This window comes from Phocoena phocoena, chromosome X (genome assembly GCF_963924675.1).
Source record: "Phocoena phocoena chromosome X, mPhoPho1.1, whole genome shotgun sequence".
NCBI lineage: Eukaryota > Metazoa > Chordata > Mammalia > Artiodactyla > Phocoenidae > Phocoena > Phocoena phocoena.
In genome coordinates this window covers 1,329,546-1,348,445 of record NC_089240.1, presented here as the reverse complement: position 1 = coordinate 1,348,445, position 18,900 = coordinate 1,329,546, and the positions used below count along the sequence as shown (strand labels likewise).

The window sequence follows — 18,900 nt, the reverse complement described above, 5'->3', positions numbered from 1 at the left end:
AATGCTCCTGCTTCCAGTTGAATGAAGTCAGCTGCTCCCCTGGGCTCCGTTTAGACCTTCATTAACTCTTTTCAGTTTGCTTTTTGTCAGCTCACCTTTTAGTCTCTCAATTCTCAAGCAAAGGATTTTCAGATTTTTCAAATTTTAAGTTCTTTCGCGAGCAAAACATCCACGCTTAGACATACTCCCTATTCCACCAGGACTCCCTCTACATCCCGAGATACTCCCTATTCCTCCAGGACTCCCTCTACATCCCGAGATACTCCCTATTCCTCCAGGACTCCCTCTACATCCCGAGATACTCCCTATTCCTCCAGGACTCCCTCTGCATCCCGAGATACTCCCTATTCCTCCAGGACTCCCTCTACATCCCGAGATACTCCCTATTCCTCCAGGATTCCCTCTACATCCCGAGATACTCCCTATTCCTCCAGGACTCCCTCTGCATCCCGAGATACTCCCTATTCCTCCAGGACTCCCTCTGCATCCCGAGATACTCCCTATTCCTCCAGGACTCCCTCTACATCCCGAGATACTCCCTATTCCACCAGGACTCCCTCTACATCCCGAGATACTCCCTATTCCTCCAGGACTCCCTCTACATCCCGAGATACTCCCTATTCCTCCAGGACTCCCTGTACATCCCGAGATACTCCCTGTTCCTCCAGGACTCCCTCTACATCCCGAGATACTCCCTGTTCCTCCAGGACTCCCTCTACATCCCGAGATACTCCCTGTTCCTCCAGGACTCCCTCTACATCCCGAGATACTCCCTGTTCCTCCAGGACTCCCTCTACATCCCGAGATACTCCCTGTTCCTCCAGGACTCCCTCTACATCCCGAGATACTCCCTGTTCCTCCAGGACTCCCTCTACATCCCGAGATACTCCCTATTCCTCCAGGACTCCCTCTACATCCCGAGATACTCCCTGTTCCTCCAGGACTCCCTCTACATCCCGAGATACTCCCTGTTCCTCCAGGACTCCCTCTACATCCCGAGATACTCCCTGTTCCTCCAGGACTCCCTCTACATCCCGAGATACTCCCTATTCCTCCAGGACTCCCTCTACATCCCGAGATACTCCCTGTTCCTCCAGGACTCCCTCTACATCCCGAGATACTCCCTGTTCCTCCAGGACTCCCTCTACATCCCGAGATACTCCCTATTCCTCCAGGACTCCCTCTACATCCCGAGATACTCCCTATGTGGTGTTCTTTCTTCGTGGTCCAACATTGAGGTGAAACTTTCACCTACGAATCATTTTCTAAAGATCTTTTGATCATCACATGCACATTTGGATTTAAAATGTGCAACCACAGGGCACTGAGTATTGGTGCTTTTATATATAAGAGAGGAAGTTATGGAAACTGTAGAATTACATAGTGGAAGCCTATTTGTTACCATGGTAATAAAGCAAAAGTGATGTGAGTTGTAAAAAGAAAAAAGTTGTAGGACAGTGACAGGCTCTGATGTCACCTTTATAATGATGATTGTATGTCATCATTATACATATTATTTCGTTACACGTACGTGTGCGTGCATGCATTGTGTGAAGTCTTCAAGGATGTGCCCTCAGTCCCTGGGGGGCCGGGGGGGGGAGTCTAGAGGATTTGTGTCTTTATGTCCCTTTATGTCATTTAATGGCATTCTTTTCTATCACGCCGAAACCTCTATTCTACACCTTATCAAAAGCCGTGGACTTGATTCCAAATTCAGAGCCGGTCCCCTGGGTAAACCAGTTAGTACCTTGAAAAAACCCAGCGGGTTGATAATTCATAAAGATAAGAGGCTTAATTGGTTCTTTCTACAAGCAAATCAAGACCATTCCATTTGTCTGTGCGGTAGGGTCAGGGAAGGTCTTCAGAGGGAGTGAGTGCCCTTCAGGCATCTAGGAAGCAGTTAGTAGCGTCATAAATCAAATCTAGCTCCGATACAGAAAACCTGCATCTCCCAGAGGCCGTCGGGCCCTTGCATTTGGGGGGTGTCATCCTGGCTGCCTCCCCCCACCCCCTCAAGGTCAACGCGTACCACGAAAAAGCACGATTTTCGATGCTGACTACATCTGGTCCCCTGGTCGGGGCTCCTGTCCAATAAGCCCTTTGAAATTCCCTTTATCAGGTCTCCAATTACAAACGATCACGTCTCCCCTGTGGAGTGTGCCCTTGTCAGAATAACATATATGGCCGGCCGTGGTTGGTTCCCTTCACCATGCATCTAAATCTGTCCAGTGAAGACAGGAGATCAGAAAGTCTGGTTCTCGGATGGATGCGCTCAGCGGCTGAGAGGCCTGATTCAGCACCTCAGGGACACACGTCAGGGAGCCTTCTCTCTCACCTCTGCGTCCTGAGCTGCTCCGTTGTCGGGGACCAAGCATCCAAGTGCAATCACGCTGTCCCAGCAGCTTAAGACATGTGACACCCCCAGTTGACATTCCATCATGTCATAGGGACCCGCCATCCATGACTCCTGGCTCCTTGGAGGTCAGCCTCTCGCCGGAGATGCTGGGTGACCCAGGGGAAGCCCAAGGTCATCACAGGGGTCCTCATAAGAGAGGTTAGGGGGCTGAGGGTCAGAGAGGGAGAAGTGACGGCAGAAGCAGAGGTCATGGCTTCCTGGTTTTGAAGGTGGAACAGAGGACCACGGGCCAGGGGATGCAGTGGCCTCTCAGAGCTGAAAGAGGCAAGGAAACAGACTCTCCCCACGACACCTCCAGAATGAATACAGCGCTGCCCACACCTGGATTTTCGCCCAGATTCACTGTGTGCTTCTGACCTCTTAGAATTTGAAGAAGATGATACCTGTGTGCTGTTCTGAGCCACCGATTTTGTGATAATTCACAAGAGCCCCCAGAGGAAATTCATACGCTCTCCTCTCTCCTTAGATCTCAAGTGTCCAGACCATCACCTTGTGGCTTTTTAAGCTCATTGGCTTCAGATCCTGCCGTTCTGGGGCACGTTGATAAGACTCACCTCTCAGGTGGGTGCCTGCATCACCTACTTGTGCCGGGTGCTGCCCCGGACACCACGAGGGAATCCTTCTTGAAGCATCAGCCCCTCCCATCCTGACGCTGCCTTTGACACACGTCTTAGAAATACCCGGATGGCGCCCACGACATGCTGGATGTCGCACAGCACTTCGTAAACATCGGCGTATTTAATCTGTATTCCAAGACCATGGGGCGGGCACGAATACTGCCCCCAGTTTACCGAGGGGAACGTGGAGGGATTTTTTTTTTAACATTAGAAACGATTCGGTTTTATTAATGAACATATATTAAAATTCACAGTTTATAGTATAGTCTAAATAAAATCTTTCAAAAATCCACTGTAGGATCCTTGATCGAAGCAAAGGTGACAGGCATTGAAGAAACATCCTTCTCCTTCCGATACCGTGATCTGAGGATGGTGCATGTCACGTGCCAGGCATGATGGAGTGTGTTTCCTGGGTGCCGTGTGCTGGGAAATGTATATCGGGTTCTGAATAGACAGCAAGTTGCTCTAAGTGCTCCCTCTGGGATAAATAACACCTCCCATTTTCTATACACCTTAGGAAAAAAAAAAAAAGGTCAGATCACCTCAGATGGGATTCCCTAGGAGGCATGGAGCAGGGAGTTAGGGTGTGATGCCCTTCAGAATCGTGACATCTCTCTGCACAGAGCTGTGAAGACAGTTAATAGGGCATCGGGAGGTATGTCCCAACGTTGTCCCAGGCAGTGGGTACTACTGCTTCCTCAGTAATCTTCATGAGTGCTGAAAGGAGGAGGACGGTGTCAGTGATCTGCCCTTGCAGTGCACGCAGGACACAAAAGGTGCAGCCCTTGGAGGGGGTTGAAGGCCGGGCTAAGGTCCAAGGAGCCTGAACCAGGCTGGGACCATCAGTGATGCAGAAATAGCTCAAGATGAGGGTGGCCATACTGTCATTTCTCCCTTGTCTGCTGGGTCCCTCATCAGAACCTCAGATCCCCACAAATGGTGTGAGCTACCCCCATCTCCATTCTCCCCAGGACAACTGGTCCCAGCCCCAATGAGTGTCTTAGACGTTGGGTCTGGACCTCCTCCCAGGACGCCCGATAATGGATGTCAATAGTGGTGTTATTACAGATGGCCAGTAGGCACACACGAAAAGATGCTCAACATCACTAATTATTAGAGAAATGCAAATCGAAACTACAACGAGGTATCACCTCACACTGGTCAGAACGGCCATCGTTAAAAAGTCTACAAATAACTAATGCTGGAGAGGGTGTGGAGAAAAGGGAGCCCTCCTACGCTGTTGGGGGGAATGTAAGTTGGTGCAGCCACTATGGAAAATAGTATGGAGGTTCCTTAAAAAAGTAAAAATAGAACTGCCATATGATCCAGCAATCCCACTCCTGGACATATATCCAGACAAAACTCTAATTCAAAAAGATACGTGCACCCCAGTGTTCATAGCAGCACTGTTTATAATAGCCAAGACATGGAAACAACCTAAGTGTCCATCAACAGATGAATGGGTAAAGAAGATGTGGTACATGTATACAATGGAATACTTCTCAGCCATAAAAAAGAACAGAATAATGCCACTTGCAGCAACATGGATGGACCTGGAGATGATCCTACTAAGTGAAGTAAGTCACACAGAGAAAGACAGATACCATGTTATCTCACTTACATGTGGAATCTAAAATATGGCACAAATGAACTTATCTACCAAACAGAAACAGACTCACAGACATAGAGAACACAGTTGTGGTTGCCAAGGGGGAGGGGAGATGGGGGAGGGATGGAGTGGGAGTTTGGGATTAGCAGATACAGACTATTACATATAGAGTGGATAAACAACAAGGTCCTACTGTAGAGCACAGGGAACTCTATTCTCTATCCTGTGATAAACCATCATGGAAAAGAATATGAAAAAAGAAAGTGTCTCTGTGTGTACAACTGAGTCTCTTTGCTGTGGAGCAGAAATTAGCACAACATTGTAAATCAGCTATACTTCAAAAAACACCCCCCAGAACAGCGATGTTGTAGGATCAGATGCATCCAGCCTACAGAGCAGCCCGTGGACTGGAGGGCACGGTGGGATGGACCTGGGGTCTGGTTAGAGGCCGGTGCAGAGGGGCAGAAGGAGTTCGTTTGGAAAATGATTCTAGAGACCAAGTCACGCAGTCTTGACTGCTTGCCCGTGGAAAGTGAACCAAGAAAGACTCGGGTCATTTGGGGTTTCTGACTCAGGGAAGTCGGGGTGCATGGTGGTGGCTGTCCAGGAAACGGGGGAACTGGCAGGTGGGGATGGAAGGATGATTGACCCTGAGGTGTGTCTGTAGGGTCTCTACCTCTGGATGCCAGCTGCGCTGCTCTGAGCGTCTGTGTGCAGAGGTGCAGATGGAATTCGTGGTTGCAAACATGCAGGCAGGAAGGGAGGTGACCCACGAGGCCGTGGGTCTGGGTGACGCACCCATCATGACTGATGAGGAAGGTGGGGAGGGTTGGAGTCTCTGGAAGAAGCAAGACCTGGCCATTCCGTGCAGCACCTCCCCTCCGTCCCCTCTGCCCCTCATTTTCGTAATTTGTTAATTCTGGATAATACCATCTCCTGAGACTGTTGTGAGAATTGCTGACGTAATACATGGGAAGGCATTTGCCACACTGTAAAGCCCTGGATAACTAGTTATAAGGCATTCGTGTTCCCCTCTCACCGCACACAGCTCGCGGCTCTGTTATGCAGTGTGAACTCCACCCTCTGCTCTCTTTCCTTTGCTTTATTTTATTTTATTTATTTAGTTTTTGTGCGCTTGTACCCAGCCCTCGACCCATCACCTCTGCTGGTTTTCCGCTCCAGGGGCGCGGGGGCTCTTATCTAAATGATCTCTCTTGGCTTTTTGGCTTCATGCAGAGAAAAACCTCAGCTGTAAATACGCGGTGCTCTCCCCAGCCCTGTGCCCCGGCCCCCCCGGCATGCGTCTGTCCTTCAGGGATTCCGAAGCCTCTGATAAAAGCCACCATGTTTCCTACCGGGGTTTGGCTTCACATTTGAGACATCTCTGCTTTCTTACAAGTCTCCAAGAGGATCTTAGGGTTTTTTTTTTTTTTTAAGCTGCAGGTAGAATGGGAGATGTTATTTATCCCAGGGGGACCACTGTTTAGAGCATCTTGTTATCTATTCAGAATCGGACTCTCACTTCCCAGCCCATGGCACCCAGGAAACACACTTCATCATGCTTGGAAGAGCTCCTATCAATGACAAGTGAACAGGGACAGATAATCCAGTTGTACTGGGAGCTGCAGCAGGTGTACCTGGGAGGTACAGCCTTCATTTTAAAAATTGTAGGAGGTACCGTCCTCAGATCACGGTATCATCAGAACAAGGATGTTTCCTGAATGCTTGTCATCTTTATTTTGATCAAGGATCCTACAGCGGATTTTTGAAATGCATTATTTAGACTATGAACTGTGAATTTAATATGTGTTCATTCATAAAACTGAATCGTTTTTAATACGTTAAAAAAATCCCTGCATGTCCTCCTCTGTAAATTAGAGGGTGTATTTGTGTGCACGCCGTGGTGTTGGAATACAGATTAAATGTGCCAACATTTACAAAGTGTTTTCCAATATCCAGCACGGCCTCGGTGCCACGTGGATGTTTCTGAGACGTGTTTCGAAGGCATCATTAGGAATGGGGGTGGGGGGATGCTTCGGAAGGATTCCCTCGTGGTGTTCAGGGCAGCGCCTGGCACACGTAGGTGCTGCAGGAGTTTCTGCTGCTCCCACCGAAGCTGCTTGGACCAGTACCATGACCTCTTTTGTCTGCTGGGTTCTAGCTCAGAAGGATTTGGGGAAAGGTGTGCTGGTTATTTCCTCTTCATGCTTTTTGGATAACCTGAAGACATCCTCGTTTAAATACGGAGTTGGGACATGTAGTCATCAGCTCAGGCTGCCCCAGTAGAACACTGCAGACTGGGCAGCTTCAACAACAGACATTTGTTTCTCCAGGTTTCGGAGGCTGGGAGTCTGAGATTACGGTGTGGACAGATTAGTCCCTGGCGAGGCTGTCTTCCTGGCTTACAGATGCCGCCTTCTTGCCGTGTCCTCACGTGGTGGAGAGGGAGCTCTGGGGCATCTTCCTCTCTTTTAAGGACACTAATCCCATCCTGGGGGCCCCACCCTCATGACCTCATCTAACCCTAATCCCCTCCCAAAGGCTCCATCTCCTAATAGCACCCTGTCGGGGATCAGAGCTTCAGTGTATGAACTCGGGGGTCACGCACATTCCGTCCATAGCAGGACGTATGCATTCACTGGACACCTGTTTAAGAAGCATCTCCCACCCGCCATGGACGTTGCTGGTCTCAGGTCCACATGGCAGAACCTGAGCATCGGGGGCCAGACACCCACACAAACACCTGGCATCTGGGTGAGGAAGCTGAGGCTAACGGAGAGTGGGTGGCTTCAGCAAGGTCTCCTGGGTCATGAGAGGTGATGCAGAAATTGAACCCTGGTCCTGGGACCCGCAATTCTTTGGTGCCACTCCCTCCTCCAGAGGATGTAGCTAAATGTCCCAAAGTTAAAGTTGGGCGTGGGAGGGAGTGTGTGTTGTACATGTGACCGAGTGTATGTGTGTGCCTGCTTATACACACGTGTGCTTCTCAGCGTCTACCAGACGTCCTTCCTTGCCCTCAGGCACGATGTGTCATCACCCTGATGGGTGAGGGCTAGGACGGTGACATCGGATGTCGGGAAGAAGAAATGCATAAAGCCGTCCATTTCGTGAGCTGTCAAAACATTTAGGAATTAAAAAGTACAAATGAAATCTCATTTCTTCTATCTTTGTCATCTGCCCAGGGCTTGGAAATGTTCTGCAAATGCTCGGGGGTGGCTGTTTTTAGCCCAGCATCTATCATGTGTTTAAGTGGGATAAGAGGATGAGATTAATTCTCCGTGAGATGCGTGAGCACGAAGAACAGCTCTTTTTTTTTTTTTCCTGTCCTTTTCTATGTCAGAGAACTACCTGGCTGGGCAGGGCCACCCTGGGTGAGTGTGTGTACATGCATGTAAGTGTATTTGTGTGCATGGGTGTATGTGTGAATATGTGCATGAGGGTATGTGTGTGTATGGGTGTAAATGTGTGAGTGCGTGTGACTCTGTGTGCACGGGGGTATATGTCTGTGCTTCGAAGTCCCTTTCCTTCAGAAACTGGATGATCAACAGATTGCCATTGCAATCCCGTCTCCTGACAGTAGCTGAATTTTGGGCACAGTGCTGTGTCCTTTGGGCATCCCAAGCTCGTGTCCAGCACACCACAGGCAGTATCTTCTAAAACTGCCCTCCTTGTATTTTAGTTGGACATGCTGATCACAAGCACTGTTACCCAGACAAGAGGACTTTCAACCTGTGGGGGAAATGGACCCCCAGATAAGGCCCGCTGGAGGACCCAAAAGAAGCAGCCTCTAAAGAGAGGGCTGGACACATCGTAGGGAAATCCCAGGAGCGGGGGAGCCTTCGGCTGCAACAAAGCAGGTGTTTCTGATGAAGGTGACTCACTCTGGGGGTGAAACACGGCAGGGGGTTTCTGAATCCTCGGCCTGGAGAACGGTTGACTTACGAAACAAGCTCGTCCCAGGAGCTGATTGAAGGATCTGTTTGCCAAGGAGGTGTAAATCCATCCTAACAAGAACGTCTCAGACACCACTAAAGGGAAAACCAGTTCCTCTGTCTTGTAATAACGTATAATGGAAAATCATCTGGAAAATGTGTGTGTGGGACCCTCCCAGCTCTCACCCTGCGGCCCACGCTCTTCTTGTGGCTGTGCCTGATCTGGATTTTATCACAAAAGTGGAATCACAAGGAGATGCCGTCTTGGATTCTGTGAGTCGTTCTTGGAAATCCTCAACCCTGCGGGGGTCCTGGGTACCCCAGTACCTATAGTCAGTGGGTCCGGAGTGCAGGAGGACCCCAGAGACGTGTGGTGAGCGCAGTTAAGGAGAACCGAGGCCATAAACATGCAGAGACTTTGCCACCTCTGGGTGGACAGCACCAGAATCGAATCACAGGACGCCCAGTTGAGGTGGAAACAGAACACTGGTCACAGCCACTGCCCCAGGAAGACAGGTAAATCCAACATCCATTCCCAGAAAACAGACTCAGGGCACGTGCGACATGCAGGCAGTGTCTCCTATTTAAAATGAGTAAATCCTTTTTTTTTGGAGGATTTTTTGTTTAATCCATCTGAAAAGAATGGCATATACAGAAAAACAGATGTGAGAAAGCATCGGATCAACACTGACGAATTGACAAGGATGAGACTTGGGGCTGGTGGGATAGGTGACCTAAGCGTTTCTAAAAGTTGGAAACTGCAACTAAAATAAGATGAAAAAACCCCTATCAACACTTGGGGAAAAAAAACCCAAAACACTTAGGAGCCTTCACAAGACTGCGTGTCAAATCAATATGCTTTATACTTTATAACTGACACATAACATTGTATAACTTTATCTCCGTAAAAAAGTAGTAGAATCCTGTCTAAAGGAGCTCGTTGCTCCAGTGAAATGAATGTTTTTTCCTGAAGGGGCATGACCCCTGACCCCTCCTGACCCCGTGGCCACCCCTTCCCACCCCGTCCCAGCACATGAGAACACAGGCTTTCCAATAATGCATGTTCCTCTCTGCGGACTTTCTTGCAAACCTTCAAGCTCCTCCTGGGAGACGCCCATATGTTTCAGATTGTCTTCGTCAACTTGTGTCTTGACCGTAGGGTCCCAGGATCTTGCTTCCTTGAGTATGGGACCTGGTAACATCAAAGGAACAGTCCACCTGGCTGCCCTCAGCAGTTTCCCATCTTTGCCATGTCCAGTGTTTTTGGCAGGTGGGTACACAGCCCTCTTGGGAGATCACACGGGGAGGTGTTGGTCTTCCAGACAGTACCTTCAAAGTCACAGCTTCTCTGCCAGTCAGATGGCTCCGTGGAGTAAAGGAAGCTTTGCCCTGCACTTCTCTTTTTAACCTTCTCCAGCCCGATGATAAGTGCCGGGGGACATTTGTCATCACGACTTCAGAGGTAGCCCTTTTGAGCACGTCTGAATCCAGAAAAATGTGACCGTGGGGTTGTTTCCTGGCCTGGGTGTGTACCTGAGGGTCCTACAATGGTACACTCTTAGAGGCACGCGAGAAGGACCAGGGCTAGGCGTGTTGAGCGGGTTTCCGAAAGTGTGTTACATGCGATGAGCTCCTGAAAAGTCATTGTCACGACAGTAAGATGAGGGAGGTCTGTAGGTTTCTGGATATTGAATCGTAGCCCCAGAGCCCCTCACTTACCACAAGGTCTAATCCCTTGAACTTCTCTGCCTCGTTCTTTTAATCCACCGGTTCTTTTTTTTTTTTTTTTTTTTGCAGTTTTTAAAAAATTATAGTTGATTTACAATGTTTTAGGTGTACAGAAAAGTGATTCAGCTTTATATATATATATGTATATTCTTTTTCTGATTCTTTTCCGTTACAGGTTCTTACAAGATTTTGAATATAGTTCCCTGTGCTGTACAGTAGGACCTTTACATATAATAGTGTGTGTCTGTTAGTCCCAAACTCCTAATTTATCCCTGCCCCCGTTTCCCCTTTGGTATCTGTAGCTCTGTTTTCTGTTTGTGAATCTGTTTGTGTTTCATAAATAAGTTCTTTTGTGTTACTTTTTAGACTCTGCATGTAAGTGATGTCATATGGTATTTGTCTTTGACTTACTTCACTTAGTACGATAATCTCTAGGTCCATCCATGTTGCTGCAAATGGCATTATGTCATTCTTTTCCATGGCTGAGTAATACTCTATAACACACGCGCACACACACACACACACACACACACACACACAGAGTTATATATATACACTCCACCACCCCACGTCTTCTTCTAATCCACTGACTATGCCCAGGGACCAGCTCCCAACCCAAAACAAAGGGTGTCTGGCGTTCAAACCTTCCTCCTTCCCTCCTACTGCCCGAGGTCCACTTTTCTCAATCTCTTCTCAGCCTTTCAAGCTTTTTCTTGAACTTCCAGTTCTCCTGCTGTAACTCTCCTCACTGCATGGAAACCGGGAACCTTTCTGCTGTCTCGACGTTTCCACCTCAAATTGCTAAATGTCGTGCGTTCAACACAGAGGCGGGACAGTCATCTGCTCTGAGCCAATGAGTAAGCATTTCAGCTTCATCAGGCGTTGGCCATACCGCAGAAATGAACACCATGTTGTAAACAACTCTACTTCAATAAAAATAAACTTTTTAAAAGAGAGTTGGAGACCTGAGTATTTACACTGGGGTCTTCATATGCATCTATTGAAAGGGACTAACCCAGTGTGGAAGTACAACCCACTTGGGTGCACCTTCCTGCACCCATGGAGGCTGGGCTGCCCCACCCTGTCCGGCCGGCTTTGTGTCTGAGTCCATGGAAGAAGGTCGGAGGTGCTGTGTCTCACCCACAGTGTCTGTGAGCATGGAGACCCCCGTGTCTCTGCTCTGAAAATTGACTTCTGTTCTTCTTTCCTTCTCCCTGTAGACCCCGGATGAGGGAGCCTGGACCTCCGTCTACGCGGCGGTCACCCCAGCGCTGGAAGGCCGTGGCGGCTGCTATCTTTACAACGAGAAAGAGACCAAGTCTCTGGCGGTCACGTACGACCTGAAGCTTCAGCGACAGCTGTGGGCCAGAAGTTGCCAGATGACAGGCATCACCGATGTGACCCAGGAGGTCCTCTAGGGTTAGCCACCCGCCGGGGAGACCATGATCTGCCAGGCGCGCGCAGGTGTGTCTGCTGGACCACGTGTCTGCGTCGTTCACATCCCCCGCCCTTGGGGCTCTGTCTCCCCAGCGTCTCCCATCGGCTTCCTTGCCCTGGGCCGGAACTTGAGGAGAAGAGGAATGCTGAGTGCGACCCCAAACAGCTGGCCCTCAGCCATGAATCTCGTGATCCCCACCGTGTCCAGTTGTACCGGGTGCCCTGAGTCATTAAACCCTGCCGGCCACGCAGGAGGTGTTCTTGCTGCACAGAGGCGCCGAGGACCCTGGGGTAGAAACGTCCGGGTGAAACAAAGAGTTTCAAGGAGGCCTGGAACTGTTGGGCGCTGGTGGCTTTGAGGGTGTCCTGTGTCCCCTGTTCTCTCACTCACAATTTGTGCTAGAGGTGCGGCTCTGATTTGTGGGTCCTGGAAAGGGAGAGACGTGAGCCTTCCTTAGTCTGTTGATCAAGGGTCATGTGACCACCCTAACCCTCTGCCCCACCATCTTTAGGGGGACCAGGTCCTAGGGGCTTCCGCCGTTAGGGCATCTATTGGGGCTCTCACCCCGTGACTCATGGAAAGACCCTCAACAGAGGGGTAGGGAATTCTGTACGACACGGGGTAAGAAAGGGGGCCTGGACACCTGTCACCGTGGGGTCTGTGGGACAGGGTTGGGGCCTGGACCCTGTCACCATGGGGTCTGTAGGACGGAGCCTGGACACCTGTCACCATGGAGTCTGCAGGATGGGGCCTGGACACCTGTCACCATGGGGTCTGTAGGACAGGGATGGGGCCTGGACACCTGTCACCATGGGGTCTGCGGGATGGGGCCTGGACACCTGTCACCATGGGGTCTGTAGGACAGGGATGGGCCCTGGACACCTGTCACCGTGGGGTCTGTAGGACGTGGCCTGGACACCTGTCACCGTGGGGTCTGTGGCACAGGGACGGGGCCTGGACACCTGTCACCGTGGGGTCTGTGGGACGGGCACGGGGCCTGGACACCTGTCACCGTGGGGTCTGTAGGACGGGCACGGGGCCTGGACACCTGTCACCGTGGGGTCTGTAGGACGGGGACGGGGCCTGGACACCTGTCACCGTGGGGTCTGTAGGACGGGGACGGGCACCTGTCACCGTGGGGTCTGTAGGACGTGGCCTGGACACCTGTCACCGTGGGGTCTGTAGGACGGGGCCTGGACACCTGTCACCGTGGGGTCTGTAGGACGGGGACGGGCACCTGTCACCGTGGGGTCTGTAGGACGGGGACGGGGCCTGGACACCTGTCACCGTGGGGTCTGTAGGACGGGGACGGGCACCTGTCACCGTGGGGTCTGTAGGACGGGGACGGGCACCTGTCACCGTGGGGTCTGTGGGACGGGGACGGGCACCTGTCACCGTGGGGTCTGTGGGACGGGGACGGGCACGGGGCCTGGACACCTGTCACCGTGGGGTCTGTAGGACGGGGACGGGCACCTGTCACCGTGGGGTCTGTAGGACGGGGACGGGCACCTGTCACCGTGGGGTCTGTGGGACGGGGACGGGCACGGGGCCTGGACACCTGTCACCGTGGGGTCTGTAGGACGGGGACGGGCACCTGTCACCGTGGGGTCTGTGGGACGGGCACGGGCACGGGGCCTGGACACCTGTCACCGTGGGGTCTGTGGGACGGGCACGGGCACGGGGCCTGGACTAAAGCAATCGTGGATTGAGCTACGCAGCGTTTGCTGGTCTGCATGCCCCCCACCCTTTTTTAGGGCCTTAGTCTAAGAATGGCAGCTTTGCTGCCCACTTGCCCTTCAGTGGTCTCGTGAAGCCTCTCTTCTGGTATCTGCTTCTTCATTTCATCGTCTGTTAACACAGGCATGTTCCTCTCCTGGAGACGTGTGCAGGGCTTGGATTCTACTTCCCACCACGATACTAGTGTAACAACGGCAATCATGTCGAATGCCCCGTGCTTCCCTGGATTTGGGTGCCCATCGCAGTCTGTCAGGCTCTTCCTGAACTAGTTTCATCGTGGACCTTCCAGGGTCTGCAGACACCTCATCTTTCAGCAGCGTGACGGCTGCCCTCTACGCCTTGGAAACAGGTCAGTGGTGGGACCATCCTGGTTTCATCCAGTTCCCTCTGTAGTGGCTTGAATGGTGGCTTCTCAAGATACACGTCCACATCCTAAGCCCTGAAACCTGCAAATGTGTTCCTATTGGGAAAAGGATCATTGCAGACGTCATTAAGGTCTTAAGATGAGGACACCATCCTAGCTTATCCAGGTAGGGCGAATGTACTCACAAGGTTGCTTGTTGGAAACAGGGAGAGGGAGAACTGATTACAGAAGAGGGAGGGGGTCACGTGACCACAGAGTCAGAGATGGGAGGGACGCGGCCACAAGTCCAGGGACGCCTGGAGCCCCAGAAGCTGGAGGAGGCAGGAAGGACCCTCCCCTGGAGCCTCTTCGGGGAGCTCAGCCCTGCATCTTCAGAACAGAGAGAGAATAAATTTCAGTTGCTTTAAGATACCAACACCTTGATGGTACTTAGTTACAAGAAACTCATACAGTTGTTGACACACGTGAACATCTCTAGCAGCTTAGTGGACCTTTGCCTGGGCATCGGGACCCGCCCTGCTTCACCCACCAGTCAGGCAAGGAAGGCTCAATCCTCTCTCTGAGAATGGCTCTTGGGTTCTCAAATTCCAACATGGAGAGATCAGACGTTTAGAATGCTAGCGAAAGGACTCTGTGTGTTTCCTGCCAGACTGCACCCTGAATTTCAAGACCAGGGACCACTGGTCAGCTAACCATGCATTCCCTCAATTGACAAAATCCCGCTGAGGCCCCAAACCTGATGTCAGCCCCCAGCATATTCATGCGTCGGAAAAACAACCAGCAGCTCTTCCAGAGTGGGGTTCACGCTACGCTAGATAGATAGATAAGTAGATAGGTAGATAGATAGATAAGTAGATAGATAGATAGATAGGTAGGTAGATAGATAGGTAGATACGTAGATAGATAGGTAGATAAGTAGATACGTAGATAGATAGGTAGATAGGTAGATACGTAGATACGTAGATAGGTAGATAGATGATAGGTAGGTAGGTAGATAGGTAGGTAGATAGGTAGATGGGTAGATAGGTAGGTAGATAGGTAGATAGATAGGTAGATAGATAAGTAGATAGATAGGTAGATAGATGATAGGTAGGTAGGTAGGTAGATAGGTAGATAGATAGATAGGTAGGTAGGTAGGTAGATAGATAGGTAGATAGATAGTGGGGTTCACACTACACTAGATAGATAGATAGATAGAAAGAAAGAAAGAAAGAAAGGGCTTCCGGGTCAGCAAACTTTTTATATATAGGACCAGTTAATAAATATCTTCATATTTTAGGGCTTTATGATCTATTACAACTGCTCAACTCTTCCATATGACACACAAGCACCTACACACACTGTGCTAGCATGTGGCTGTGTTCTAATAAACCTTTATTTACAAAAAAGGGGGGAGGTCAGGTTTATCCGAGGCCCATCCTTTGTTGACCTGGGGTTTTGACCCCTGTGTGCCACGTGGAGAATTGTAAGTCCTGTCGTATGGGTGGGCATTTAGCCTCAGAAAGACTGGGTGTCTCACCCGGTTTCAAGTTCCTGCTGGCCCTTAGGTGGGAACCTCAGGGGTGTCTAACCCCAGAGACCATGTTTTCCTTACAGATGAAAAGATGTTATGAGTTCTGTGTCGTGCAACCAGGAGACGGTGGTGTAAAAGGACAGGAGAGCAGGACGTGTACGTTTGAGGTCCTCACCTCCTCGAATGCACCCTGCTGCGGTTGGCAGAGCTGAGACCGCAGCGTCTGGGACTGTTCACGTGGTGGCCTGAGAGGAACGAACCAGGGCCCCTCGTGCAGGTGCGCAGACTCTGCAGGACGTCCGCTCGGATAAGAAACATCCTGACACCCTTCCCGGGGGAACCATAGGGTGACAAGGAGGCTCCCAGGGACCATGGACCAGCACGAGGAAGAGAGCTGCCAGAGGGCCGGAGATTCCTGTCCCCCTTCATCGCAGTTGCAGGAGAGGTGATGATTACGGTGTGAAGCCACAAGACGATTTGTGGGTCCTGGTGGCCTGTGGCTCAGATCACTGTGTGAAGATGGGGGCACGTGGTCCCAGTGGAAGACCCTGCTTATTCAGACAGCTCACTGTTATGTCGTGTGTAAGAGTGTCCTGGGCGGCTGTAACACAGGACCACAAACTGAGAGTCTGAAAAGAACAGAAACTCATCCAGCCCCAGGTCCTGGAGACCAGATGTCTGAGGGCAAGGTGTCCCAGAGCTGTGCTCCCTCCAGAGGCTCCAGGGGAGGGTCCTTCCCGCCTCTTCCAGCTTCTGGGGGCTCCAGGCATCCCTGGGCTTGTGGCCGCTTCCCTCCCATCGCTGCCTGTGTCTTCATGTGGCTTCTCCTCTGTGTCTGTGTCTCTCCTATTCTGTGTCTTATAAGGACACTGTCATTGGATGTAGGGCCACCCTCATCCAGGCGGACCTCATCTCAGACCCTTCACCTCCATCCGGGTAATCAAGAATGATCTCTTCATCTCAAGATCCTTCATTAGTTACATCTGTCAAGAGCCTTTTGCCGACAAAGTCATATCCACAGGTAACAGGGTTTAGGACGTGGTCATATCTTTTTGGTAGAAAATATTCAGTCCACTGCATGGTACATGAACTGGATACTTGGAAACTCAGGAAACATCCATTCCTTTTCTGGTGAACTGGAAAACCACGGAGGTCACGGCTTCTTCTATATGTACCCAAGGCCGCTTCCCTGGGTGAGTGACCCATGTCACTACACGGGACCCTGGGCTCATAAGGACGCCTATTGGCTTAATGCCCTATGACCGCCATCTTGAAATTCTTAACGAAGCGTGAATGAGGACCCACATTTTCATTTTGCCCTGGAACTGCAAATGCGATAGCCCTCTTTGCTCACATTCCTTTCAACCTCAAGAAAGAGGAGCCAGTCTGCACCCAATAAGGCCACCCCCACCCCCAGCACACCCTCCATCCAGCCACTGATGTGCTCAAACCTACCTTTCGTGGGTGGTGAAGACCTCTCCCCAAGATCCAGTAAGGTTAGTGGGTTTTGGCTACACACTGGGGGAGCCTCTGAAAACCACTAACGCTCAGCTCCGCCATCAACAGAATCCCCAAGTTCGTTCCTCTGGGCAAAGGCATTTATTAGACCTCCTCAAGCCATCCTCTTGTTCAGGCAAGTTTGAGACCCTCTGGGCCAGGCAAATGCAGATTGAAGCTTCCAGCGCTGAGTGCCAGCCCCTCCCAGAACTGCTCAGATGTTCTGCTAAGCCCTACAGCCCCGACTGATGTGTTTCAGAACTAGAATTACTTTGTATGTTCAAACCAAGATGGAGACAAGCCTTGACTAATATTTCCGGACAGCCAGGATGATGTACTGCAAAGCAGGATCTTGACTTCCAGGAAGATCCCAACCTTGGAGCATTTGCACATCACTAGAGAGCCCTTTGCGGCTTGAGGTCATAGTACACAAGTGCCAGCTACTCTTAGCGGCATCACAAAGTTGTCCCAAGTACAGACTCAGGATGAGGAGGCAGGATGAGTCCTGGCCAGTCCGACATCCTCTGTCACTTTGAGAACAAGCTTGCTGGCCCCTGAAAGATGCTGCAGTCCCTGGGCGAAGATAGGCTCTGAGAGCAATTTGGACTGTGTAGGACCCTGGCCTCACAGGGCCCCTCCTCTTTGCATGACCGGCCTTATGTCGCTCGTCCACCAGGGGAGAGAGAGGACACAGTTCTGGAGACGTTACCATGTTCCCTCGACCCCTGATTGTGGAACATTCCTCAGAGCTCAGAGACACTTCCCAGCAGCTGGAGAAGTCTTGTGGACCACTGGGTGAGTAAGGCCACGTCCATGGCATGGCGGGCACTGGGGATCCTGGGTTTACACCTGTCGCTGTTGTTCGGGGAGCCCGGGAAGGGGGCTGTGTGCATACACACGGGGATGGATGACCTTCCATCCCTGGGCAAGTCTTGATTCAGTAATTGGACCCATGGTGCATGTATTTCTCTGTTTCCTCCACGTAGCATCAATGAGTTTTGTTCGACAGTGGGAACGACCACCTCATCCATCCATCCATCCCTCCTTTTGTCCTTCCATCCATCCATCCATCCATCCATCCATCCATCCATCCATTCGGCAGTGATGTGTTGAGTAGGGTTACCCAGCCAAGCTCTGAGCAAACACTGGATGGAGCTGAAAGTTGAGTGGCACCAAGCTCTTGTCCTAAAGGAGCTTGCTGTCTAGGGTGGGATTAGGACTCAAAGATATCAGGTCTTAATGCCTAGAAACTGGGGATTGTACCGGACGTGATAAGAGGCACTTTTGACGGGAAAGAGTGGGCTCTGCAAAGGCGGGTCTGTGTCCGATATGACCCAGTTGAAGCTTCCTCCGTCTCGACTCCCACTGGATTTTGAGGGTGCCTGTATCGAAAATACCTCTCATCTTGGCTATTAGGAAATACAACCATAGAAGGTGCACCGGGCTCCCTCCAAGGCTGGACAGGTTGGGAGACTGACTAGGAGCTCCCCAGGTGACCCATGGGTCCGGGAGGTAGCACCCTGCCCATTTCCCATGTGGGCTCTTCCTTGGGAAGTGTTAAGTCTTGCATTTGTTAAGCACCCTCGTTGAGCCTTTTGGTCTCTGTGTTTCCGACTCTTCGTCCATCAAATAATGCCCCTAACACGTGCCCTGTCTACAGCCGGGTTTGCCGAGTGGACAGCAAGACGGTATGCGTTCTGTTTGAAGGATGCTTAGGGGTAAATCCCTGCCAGGCATGGTTCTCCATCCAAGCTCCGTAGTCACTGACTTTGTCGTTTAACCAGAGAAATGAGTTGGAGTTGTATTTTCTGTCATCTGGGTACCGGTATCCTCGGGGTTTGATCTAAATCCGTAGCTTGTTTACCGACGGCCACAAAAACACAAACACGATCCCAGACATAAGGACATCCTGGGTTTCTGCCTGTGTGATGGGGGAGCATCTGTACGTAGTAAAAAGCTTGAGAAGTTTTCAGTCTCTGGGGCTCTCTTCAGTGAAGCGTTTTCTGAAGTTCACAGTCTTTTAGCGATCTTTGTGTTTATTGCTAGCTT

The 18,900-nt window shown here is 50.9% G+C and overlaps 1 protein-coding gene across 1 annotated transcript in view; it reads left to right on the top strand.

Annotated features, from left to right (window-relative positions):
* DHRSX (dehydrogenase/reductase X-linked) overlaps positions 1–11,720 on the top strand; it is a 182,512-nt gene extending 170,792 nt beyond the window's left edge. The window contains exon 7 of the mRNA XM_065901016.1: positions 11,523–11,720. Coding sequence (XP_065757088.1) covers positions 11,523–11,720 — 198 coding nt within the window. The remainder of the gene's footprint in view (positions 1–11,522) is intronic.
* Positions 11,721–18,900: the final 7,180 nt, after the last annotated feature.